General features: G+C 35.5%; 1 protein-coding gene across 2 annotated transcripts in view; it reads left to right on the forward strand.

The window, feature by feature from the left end:
* The window catches only part of SPATA17 (spermatogenesis associated 17), a 212,468-nt gene extending 201,131 nt beyond the window's left edge, over positions 1–11,337 (forward strand). Inside the window, exons 10-11 of one of the 2 annotated variants that reach the window (XM_064383459.1) lie at positions 7,022–7,104; positions 7,373–11,337. In XM_064383459.1, the coding sequence (XP_064239529.1) occupies positions 7,022–7,102 (81 nt within the window). In that variant the 3' untranslated portion in view covers positions 7,103–7,104; positions 7,373–11,337. The remainder of the gene's footprint in view (positions 1–7,021; positions 7,105–7,372) is intronic. The other variant, XM_021677167.2, reaches the window with a different exon arrangement.
* Positions 11,338–11,967: the final 630 nt, after the last annotated feature.

The following is an 11,967-nucleotide window of genomic DNA, read 5'->3' on the forward strand; positions in this document are numbered from 1 at the left end:
CTGATACGGCTCCCCTCTCCCCCATAGATACCTGACACTCACTTTTCTCTATTCTTTCTCGTCTTTCCTGATTTCTATCATTCCCCCAAATACTTTGAAACCCAGGTAATAGAATGTACAGAGAGACCTGGCACAGTTTTTACTAGCTGGAAAAATAAAGATTTCAATGTGTGGACAACTTTGGGAGGACCCTGATGGTGTCCAGGGCGTGCGACTTCCATTTCCTTCGCTTGGTTTCTAGAGTGACAGCGCAGAGTGACAGAGTAACGATGTGCAACTCCAGAAGGCTCAAACTTTTAACAGGTTCACGGTTTCCCCAGGCCACATCTGTTTATTCATTCAGTTAGTCATTCTTTCAGCTAAATAACATCTATCAAGTCCCTACTTTGCAGTAGACACTGTGCTAAATCCTGGGACTACAACTGTGAACAAAATGTAACCGGGCTTTTAGCAGTTACTCCTCTTCTTGAGAATTGTCTTGCAGTACCTCATTACGTGGATGCATTCAGCTTTTCTCCTACTAAGAAACACTTAGTGTCTTAGGAGGAGAAAACTTATGAATGCTACAATCCCAGTTTCAATTGTTATTCCCCACTTCATCGGGTTCTCCTTAAACCATTCTGATACTGCCTCTGAACATTTTTGCAGCATATTTTCTCACAGATTAACCACATACAAGCCAAACTTTCCCTTTAGTGCCAGTTTCATATAGCCTTCCTCCTTTTTAAATTGGCACATCTTTGTATATTAAAATAATGTTGCCGGAATCTCTTACCATGGTATCATTAGCTCTATGATAAAACCGCTAACAGGCTGCAGATCATTCTAACACACACATTGTATCAAGTTAGATGTCCCATTTCAGGTACTTTTATTTAGATGACTTTTTGTGTCTTTGACTGAAATTAAATAGTTGAGACAGCATTTTCATGTATATCTATATTTCTAGATCTACATCTGTTTCTGTATTTAAATCTATTCCTTCTGATATATCTTTGTATCTTGTATCGCTTTTAGGGCCTAATATATTTGCCACTGAATACAATGAACAGATCAAACAAGGAACTCGATCATTTATCCTTCGGTTTACATGTCTGTCATGTGGACTTCTCAAGTCCCACAGGTACATTTATAGCCAAGACCATAAAGATGGGAGAAGAGTAAATACGAGAACTAAATAAGAGAAAGGCAGATGGAACTATTAAGAAGGAAGATACAGTGTATAAAAACAGGGAAAGAATCAGTAGAAACTCAAATAGATAACTTTACATTTAGATGTACCCACATTGAAATAAAAGTGGGAATGTGTATACCAAAATCAAATATAAATGACCTTTGATTAGCAACTATTTAGGATTATTCATCTACAAATTTTTTAGAGTATATTTGAGTTTCTTAGTTTCAGAATAGCTAACACTTGTTAAGTACTTGCTATGTGCTGGACACATCCATGTTTTTCATGGATGAACTCATGTATTTATATTTTCTCATTATTTTATTTGTTTTCAAATTAGGAAACAAGAGTGGCAGAGGCTAAATAACTTGTCTAAGATCACAAAGTCCTTAAAGATGAACCTGGATTTCAAACCTAGGCAGCTTGACTCCAAAGCAGTACTGCCTCTGAGTAGAAGTAATAAGAAAGTTTTCAGATTACCCTTGCAATTACCAGTGAGACCCTGGGCATCACACAATATGCAAACGAACTTGGTTTGCTTTTTAGATTCAGACTGATAATGCATCATCAACTCATCAGCTAAGATTTTCTTCTTTGGGAACATGTACAAATTGTTTGATTGAAGAATACATAATAAATTCTAAATCTCTGGGCTTTAGAACAGCACAGATAACGTAGATTGAATGCTTGAGGATATTTTCCTGAAAACAGTGAACAGAAAGAAGGGGATAACTCCTACAGCTGTAACAGCTGCCTGTATATTCTTTTGTCAAAAGTGTAGACATGCTCATGGCTTTGCAGTTTTCTACATGCAATGAGAGCAAAGTTTAATCTTGCAGAAATAATACCAAGTGATCTTTTAAACTTGCCTGTAGACTCTCATTTAAAAAGTCTGGAAAGTCTCCAGTGCTAGCCAGATTTAATTGAAGAAGGAAATATTTTTGTTTAAAATAGTATTTATACTCAGCCAGAAGTTCTTGCCATGCTCCTTTTTTTTTTTTTTTTTTTTTTTTTTTTTTTTAGCTCTAGGAGAAAAACCTTTGCCATATTTTAAAGCTGAATATATAAGACATTATAAGCTGAAAAATATGTGCATAACCCTTGATTTTCATCTTATCTGTCTAATCTCAAAGGTTTTGCCTCCCATGGTGTATCAGCACTGTCCTGCTTACTAACATTGAAGTATTTAAGCACTCAGTTGTAAGTATCTGGTGAAAAGCCTTAAATAACTAGATAAACAGTGAAGCTGCCAACCTAAAGTAATCTTACACTTAGGGGGTGAGTGGCCCAGGAAATGTGCTCTTTGTCATTTTGACTTGGGTTTGAAAACGGACCTGGGCTGCATTCCAGCTCAAAGAGCCGTTCACTTCCAAAGACTCCTAAATTGTCCCAAGGAGCTCATTTTGGCAGTGGATTATTTGTGTTTGGCTGGGCATCCTAATAGCAGAAGCTGTCTGCTCTGGCAAGCAAGGGCTATGGCAGCATTTAAAATTACCATCCCCAGTGTTTTTTCTTGATGAGGTTATTTTTCAGAAAAGCAGTCCCCCAACCCCCATTTCAAAAGCGACACTGTGCAAGTGTCGTGCAGGTGGTTTTCTTGAACTCATAGTTTCCCATGGCCGGATGACGTGTTTTATCATATCAGAGGCAAATTTTAAACAAATGCTAAGCAGCACCAGATGTCTGTCAAAACCAAAGCTTTCCTGTTGATATCTTCACCTTTTCCTGTACCAGAGGTCACAGTTATTGGTTGTCAAGGGTTATGTAAGAATGTGAGATTTTCTATTTAAAAATAAGAGCAATAAAGAGTTTCTGAAAGATTTTGTTTTAGAGGCCACAGAGGGTAGTCCTTGAAGGGGTCAATCCTTGTTTATCTGCACTATTGTCTGACACTAGATAAGACCAAGTTTTTGTTACCATTGGTTGGAAGCTAGCATAGTGTCAGATACATTGCAGATACCAAAATGTTACTTGAATACACAAAAGAAGATCTAACTCAGAATTAAGTGATGCTTCATTATATCAGATGAGTTCAAAATTAAGTACACAAGAAGATCCACAGAAATGAAGGAAGAAAATATTAGAACTTCTATTTATTTTTATTTCATTTGTATATATATTAGCATTATATTATATTACCACAGTATTACACACGGATAATTTAACACAAATGAATAGACATGTATTTAATGTGCTTATTGAAAATAGTTTTACTGTTAGGAGGGTATCATCAAAGTCCTGTTTAACCACATTATCACCCCAAAATTAGTCTCCTGTAAATGCCGATGGAATTTACTTAATTTTTGAAAGAACGTGGTAGGTATAATATGAATAGACTTCTATCATTTAAGGAACGAGAGAGGGAACTACTAGTGCTAAGAGCCAGATATTTAATCTGTGGCTAAGAGCCAGATATCTACCTCACAGAATTGTTGTTTGATCACAACAATCTTTTAATCACAGCAGTCTTTCCTGTCGCTCACTGCAACCTCAGACTCCAGGACTCAAGCAATCCTCCCACCTCAGCTTCCTGAGTAGCTGGGACTATAGGTGTACACCACAATACTCAGCCAATTTTTAAATTTTTTGTAGAGATAGAGTCTCACTGTGTTGTCTCGGCTGCTCTGGAACTCCTGGGCTAAAGCAGTTGGCCTCCAGAAGTGCTGAATTACAAGCGTGAGTCACTGTGTCTGGTCATAATATTTATCTTTTTCACACTCATGGGATTAGGAGTGATGGCCCATTTTTCAGTCCTGATATCAGTAATTTATGTCTTCTCTCTTGTCTTGGTTAGCCTGGTTAGGAGTTTATCAATTTTGTTGCTGATTTCAAGAGCAGGCTTTTGATTTTGTTGATTTTCTCTGTTGTTTTCCTGTTTTCAATTTTATTGATTTCTGCTTATTTTCTTTGCATCTGCTTACTTCATAATTAATTTGCTCTTTTTAATATAGTTTCCTAAAGTGGAAGCTTAGATTATTGACTTTAGATTTTTCTTCTTTTCTACTATATGCATTTAGTGCTATATATTTTCCTCCAGGCACTGCTTTTGCTGCATCTCACAAATTTGATTGGTTGTATTTTCATTTTTATTTAGTTAAAAATATTTCTTATTTCTCTTGAGATTTTTCCTTTGACCCATGTGTTATTTAGAAGTGCATTGCTTAATTGCTAAATATTTTGAGATTTTCCAGCAATCTTTCTGTTACTGATTTCTAATTTAATTCCATTGTGATCTGAGAGCAGACATTGTATGACTTCCATTCTTTTAAATTTGTTAAGGTATGTTTTATGGCCCAGGATGTGGTCTATCTTGGTGAATGTTTAATATGAGCTCTATAAGAATGTGAATTCTGCTGTAGTTGGATTAAGTAGTCTATAGATGTCAATTATATAAAGTTGTATGGTAGTACTCTTTAGTTCAATTATATTCTGCCTGCTGGATCTGCCAATTATGGATAAAGGGGTGTTGAAGTCTCCAAATACAATAATGAATTTGTCTATTTCTCCTTGCAGTTCTATCAATTTTTGCCTCATAGATTTTCACACTCTATTGCTAGGCACCTTATTACTATGTAATGCCCCTCTTTATCCCTAGTAATTTTCCTTATTCTGATATCTATTTTGTCTGAAATTAATATAGCTTCTCCAGCTATATTTTGATTAGTGTTAGCATGGTATATCTTTCTGCATCTCTTTACTTTTACTCTGTGTTTTCACATTTAAAGTGAGTTTCACGTAGACAAGATATAGTTGGTTCTTTTTTTTATCCAGCCTTGTTCTTTTATTGATGCATTTAAACTATTCACATTTAAAGTGATCATTAATATAGTTGGATCAACATCTACCACATTTGTAATATTTTTACTTCGTTGCCCTTAGTGTTTGTTTTCTTATTGGTTTTGCTTTGGTCTTCCACTCCTAGCTTTCTCTAGTTTTAGTTAAACATTTTATATGATTTAATTTTCTTTCACTCTTAGCATATCAATTAAAAAATTTTTCTGTAGTGATTGTTCTAGAGTTTGGTGTATACATTTATATCCTCTCAAATAACACTATGCTGCTTCAAATAACACTATACTGATGGGTAGTGCAGTTACACTTTCAAATAACCCTATACTGCTTCATGGGTAGTGCAGTTACCTTATAACAGATTATAAGGTAATCTTATAATTATAATTATAATTCCCAATTCCTTCCTCCCGTTTCTTATAACACTGCTGTCATTCATTTCCCTTATCCACAAGCTATAGCCATGAATGACATTGTTGTTATTATTATTTAAAACAAAGACTGTTATCTTTTAAGTCAACTAAGAAAAATAAAAGGTTTTATTTTATCTTTATGTGTTCCTTCTCTCAAGTTCTTTATGTAGAGCTGAATTTCTAACCTGTATCATTTGCCTTCTCATTGAAAACTTTTAACATTTCTTGCAAGGCAGGTCTACTGTTTTGAACATTAAGTGAAACATTGTTATACATATATATTTATAAAAATAAAGCTATTCACAGTTCTGGGTTTCAGTGTTCATCAACTTGCCAACATAAAAAATTACTGATGTTTCATGCAGATGTCTAAACTCAATATGCTCAAATTTAAGAGTGATATGAATAATTTACTATTGCAAAAAGTAAAGATGTCATGTGCATTATTGCAAATACTGTGTTGATTTCTGATTACCTCCAGAATTGTAACTTACAACAAAAAGAAGGCAGGAATATAGATGTTCAGCACCACAGGAAAATGATACTTCATTATGTAAAGTTGTATTGCATTCATGCTATCCAAAAAGGATTTCATTCATATTAATTAATGTGCCTTTTATCTAAGCATTTTTATCACTCAAATTCTCTTTGCACTCAAAAGCAGTGTCTGTCACAACCCACCATCCTTCATGTCACTTGGGCATGACAAACACAGAGCAACAGATGTGGAGCTTTTCCCTGGGACTTGAAAAAGCATTAGTTTTAAAAGCAGATATTTAGGGTTAGAGGCTCTGTTGTACCAGAGTGGAGAACCAAATCTCTAGTAACAGAGACACCTACATGTCCACACGTTCTTTAATACATTTATTTTCGCATGTGTTTGTTATATATGGGCCCTCTAAAGAGCTGGGCTCAGAACATAGGTCTTTTTCTCCTATGTTTTCTTAAGAAAAAAAAAAACCTCAGCCAAAATTACCGTCATTAACAATAGACCTCCTTTCCAAGAAGAAACATACACCTTTATATAGTCTGATCATTTGTTTACAGCATTCATTGTTGATTTAGTATCTTAACTTTTTAATGACTTTACCTGTTTAACAAGCATGAAAAGCATCAATTTCTAAGCTCAATCAAATGCTGTTTCTCTGGTTACACAACAAAAAATGATTTCTTTCCTCTTCCTTCTGAACTCCTTTACCATGCATTTGAATCACTTCTGAGGTAATGAACATAGTCTGCCCTCTATTACAGTGATTTGGGTGTATCACCTTTCCATTTCCATTCATTCAGTTAACAAATATTTATTGTGCACAAAACAAAGTGCCAACCCCTATGAAGCCAAGGTAAATAATTTAGATTGTGACTCCTTGAAGACAGGTGGATATGCCTGATGTTTGCATTGCCCAGACTTGCTTGCAGGTGACATCCATAACTGTTAAAGACTATGTGCCAGGAAATTCAGTATGCCTGATCTTCAACTGAAAAAACTTCAAAAATTTACCTGCTAATTTTGAGAGTATGACGGGAAATCTGAAGTGCAACTGAAAGACATCTGTCTAGCAATTTAATCTAAGTAATAACAATAATGGTAACAACATAAAATCATTAAGATCTCTGTGGTAATCTTTGCACTTTTTCCTCCTAGGATTTCCAGACTGTATTACCATCATTTGAGCTCTTCTCGAAGTATGGAAAATTATATTCAAAAGCTGGACAGATTGTATAAAGGTATGACTTTTTGCTAAGGAGTACTTCAAAAAGTATATTAACACTTAAAAATCTAATGAGGTTGACTTAACTATCAAGCATTTTAAAAACCAAGCTATAATAATATTTATATGTAATAAGACTCCATAAATTTCTTTCATTCTAATGTAATGGTTTTCAACATTTAAAAGATAATGAATATTACTTTTCAGATTTCTTCTCCAAAATGAACCAAGAATGCATTAAGAAATATAAACTTAAAAATCTAAAATACTCTTTTTTTTTTTAGACAGAATCTTGCCCTGTTACCCAGGCTGGAGTGCAACGGCATTATCTCGGCTCACGGCAACCTCCGCCTCCCAGGTTCAAGTGATTCTCCTGCCTCAGCCTCCAGAGTCTCTGGTACTACAGGCAGCACCACCATGCCTGGCTAATTTTTGTATCTTTAGTAGAGATGATGTTTCACCATGTTGGCCAGGCCGGTCTCAAACTCCTGGCCTCAAGTGATCTGCCCGCCTCAGCCTCCCAAAGTGCCAGTATTATAGGCGTGAGCCACCATGCCCAGCCCTTATATACCCTTTATCTTTAATTAATACAATAAATACTCTTACACAATACAGTGAAAAAATAACTGTTCGTGCCCCAAAGCTGAAATACTTCTCAGTGCTGTGTTGATACGGTATCATTTCAAATACTATACTGAATAATATACATTGAAGTATGAAGTATCTTACAGTACCAAAGAAACAGAGTCTAGAATTCTGATTATCAATGTTTAGAAGATATATAAGAACAAAGATAAACATATAAAATTCAAAAACAAAAAATAAGCTCTCAATGAATACTGTATTGGATTCCTAAGGCATTGTAGAATAGAGCAGTGGTTACAATTGAAGTGTGTCTAATAGGAGGTATTGGGACATTTTCAGCCAAATTTAAGGAATGTATTGGGTGAAGACAGCAAAGATCACCGCAGTTGAAGGAAAGGGGCAGAAATGAGAAATCATGCTAGTTAGAATACCCTACCTATCCTCTCAGACCAAGAACCAAGGAGAAAGCAGTAGGCTGTTAGAAAGAGCCCAGGGTAGATTCAGGCAAAGTTCCTTCGATTTTATGTTCATCTTTCCCCTCTACCCACTGAGTCCTTCAACTTGGAAGTTAATATGTTAAATGCAGATACTAATGTTTACTTTGTAGCTACTCCGAAGGAATACATGAGGGGGAATATGAAATATTCTGAGCTAATAGAAAATGTATATATAATACCAAGTGGAATTGCTGTTTCAAAGGTTTATAAAGTATCATTACCCATTGGAGCATTTATCTGGTATTTGAGAGCCAGAGTATGAAGTAGTCTAAATAAAATGTCTCATATTTGTGTGTGACGTCAGCTTTTAACTCAAAGATGTATCAATGCTGTTTATGATGATGAAAGATTGAAAATAACTTGAACACTCATTAATATATGTAAAATAATTAATAAAAACACATATAAGGCAGTACTATGCAGACACACTAAAATGCTATAAATCGTTACCTATTAATTTTTTTAAATGCCTACAATATATTTCTAGGAAAAGAAGGCTGGATTCAAAGTACCCTGTGTAGTCTTATTTCACTTAAAAATACATATATATGTGTATATACATACATATATACATGTGTATATGCATAAAAACACACTTGCACACATACATTTAATATATATATACATTTGTATGTTGCAAAAATGTTAATGGTGATTATCTCTGGGTGGAGAGATTATGAGTACTTTTTGTGGGATACTGCTTTTTATTTCTATTTTTTGATGTTTTAATGCAACCAGACAAAATTAAAGTATTAAAACAGAACACTCCAATAGGGACTGTTTGCTCGACTCTTTCAATTACAAAAACATCTTGACTTTATTCTACTTAATCATAATAATTTAGAGGCAATTATCTTTTTTTCTGAAGATGAAATAATTACTTGCTAAATTATTTATACAGAAAGACAAAGATGAGTAACAAATGGTGTACATTATTTTTAATTAAAAAGAATGTGCAATGCAAAGACACAAATATGTTACGGGATTTTTTAATGTTTGCTAACTCTTCTTTTGGATTTAGAACAATCTTGTGAATTGACGATATTATAAAAACGTCATCTCCGTTTCTTTGATAGGAAATGAATGTGTAATGTCTAGTGTTTAATTTTGGTAAGTGAAGGGTAGCAGCCTTAGCTGAGGCTGTCCTATTCAGATTTAATTTAACCAAATACAACAAAGTGCTTCTGCTCTTCGTGAAAAAGGCCAAGATGGGGACACTTGCACCAAACTGTTGAATAAAGATGCTGTAGTAATTTTTAGAGCTATCTATTTGATTGCTTCAGCTTCAAGGTAGTTCATCACTTCACTATAATTCACCCGACATTGCCTTTTACACCCAATGCTACATTTTCCCATCAGTTCGATTAGAAATAGTGATGCCTTTATCAGATTAATCTTTCTTTCCTTTAGCATGTCTGAGTTTAGGATAAACAGTGCCTGTACCTAGCTTTTGTTATTAATGCACGAAGATTTAAACCACTGAAAAATACACAGAACTAGCTCTTCAACACACACGTATTGTAAAATCTGCTGTCTGACTAGGATACCATTACTCCTTTTAGTGTCTTTAATTTGTCTTTTTAAGTGGTCACTATTTGTAACCTTCAGTAGTTTCCCAAAAACAGTTTGGTCTAAATCAGAATGTTCCACGTCCTGTCAGAGCGCTTTGCCATCCTTTCAGCTTGAATTATCTTTCCCTGCAGAGTCTCTTTAAACATTGCTGTGGAGAAAAGTTAGCAAGATAAGGTTAAAATCATTGGTTGTAATTTTATGAATTGGATAATGTACTCAATTCAGTCTGGCATCAACGTGAGTTTTCTTGCATTACATGCTTCTCAGCTTCCTCCAATTCTTTGCAAATGGGCTTTGGTCCAGGCTGTCATTCTGCTAAAAAGTGGCTCAATTTTGAGGGCCAGTGAGGTGAGTTTTAATTAAACTCTTTGTTAGGTTTGAAAAACAGTGTGCTTTTTCTCCTTTCCCATAGGAATTTGGCATATGAACAACTCAGCTTAAAAAAGAAAAGGAAATGAAAAATAAGTGTAGTTAGCGCCTGGATTGGGAAGGGGGTTAAATGCCATAGTCTTTTTCCGGAGGGTGTAAGATCTTAGCAACTGCGTAAGGAAAACAAAAGTTACTATGAGGGGAGAGTAACAGTTAAGCATATAAGTTAGGGTGTGCCTGTTAGGAGTTAAAATTTAGTTTAATAAGAAAAAATATTAAATGTCATCTTTCAGTTTGGCATTATGTGAACTTATAACCCTTTTAAGTTTTGGCATAGTAAATTGGCAAAGAGAAAAAAAATAAAGATACCTTTAGTATCTTTCAGTTCAATTGTCTTTGACTAAAAATGTTATAACCACCCCACCTACCTGTTTGAAGCTGTTTTGCTGTGGTTTTTCCATAATGGAGGCAGATTTGTTAGCTATGCCCTGCGTCTAGTGGCACGCATAATTAAGATTGGCTTTTTTTGTTTATAAATTTTTTTGTTTTTGTTTGTGTTTTTTTCAGAGACAGGATCTCACTCTGTTGCCCAGGCTGGAATGCAGTGGTGTGATCATAGCTCACTGCAACCTTGAACTCCTGGGCTCAAGTGATCCACATGCCTCAGCCTTTTGAGTAGTTGGGACTACAGGTACACAACCCCCATGCCCGGTTAGTTTTTAAATTTTTTGTGGAAATGGGATCTTGCTATGTTTCCCAGACGAGATCATGGTTGTTCATGAAGATCTGCAGTAGCGTAGATGCAAAACAGAGAACAGGGCTAAAAATGAGTCAAGTCCGGGCTGTGACCGCCTGACATTAACTAAGCAAAAGCTAAGAGAGGAAGACTTAGAGAATTAAGGAATTCGTGTTTCTGAGGTTCCTTTTTTTCTTCTTTCATTTTACTGTTTTGTTTTTAGAAAACAGAAGACGAAATATAAAACTGAGATTAAGGTGTGAAGTGAGTGTGAATAGAAGACCCCACTGCCTGGAGTCCTGGATTCTTCCATGCTGATGAGTGACCTTGATTCCCTTCATCTCTGTAGTTTTTCTCTCTTATGTGTCAGAAGAAAAAACTGAAACCATCTGCCTTTTAAAACTCAACAGTTCTAAGAGGAAAACACAGATGAAGATCCTGTAGGAAATACACTTACTATGATTCAGTAAACTATAAAATTTTGTAGCTCGAGTCATGAATTAATTACTCTGTGTGTGTGTGTGTGTGTGTTGGAACTCTCTTTAGATTTTCAACCTTTTCAAACAAATACTTATATTTGAGTCTTTTACCTCTGAGAATGTCTATCACAATCACAGCCCCTGGTGATCAGCAGTGCCATAAATGTTTCCACCCAAGTACCCATATTCTGACCCCATCACCCAGGTCACAAATGATGAGACCAGTGTTGGGTACCCAAATTAAGGGCAACTAACATGTAAGTAGGATGATGAATGGTAAATTGTGTAAAATAGTTCAGCATAAAAGCTCTGCCCTGAGGGACATAATGACTCTTAGACCAATTAGAAACCCCTCAGACTGTTGAAACTTGTGACATGCAGATGCAACAGACACACACTAGTGAGTGTGGGAGCAGAAACACAGGCACTCTGAAATAGAGAAGACATTTCCAAGTCTGTCCTGCCAAGAGAGCAAAGAGATCATCTAGTTGCCAGGACTGTGTCAGATCCTGCATGACTCTGAACTGTAGTTGATTTCCGAAAAGCTGGGCTTTTGTGAGGTTCCTGTTTTTCATGCGATGCTTAGATTTTCCTGGAATCCTTGGAAGTTAATTCAGCATTTGAGATTCCTATATCCTTTT

The sequence above is a fragment of the Aotus nancymaae genome, unplaced genomic scaffold, assembly GCF_030222135.1.
Source record: "Aotus nancymaae isolate 86718 unplaced genomic scaffold, 86718_ANA_hifiasm-v0.15.2.pri h1tg000032l_0, whole genome shotgun sequence".
Classification (NCBI taxonomy): domain Eukaryota; kingdom Metazoa; phylum Chordata; class Mammalia; order Primates; family Aotidae; genus Aotus; species Aotus nancymaae.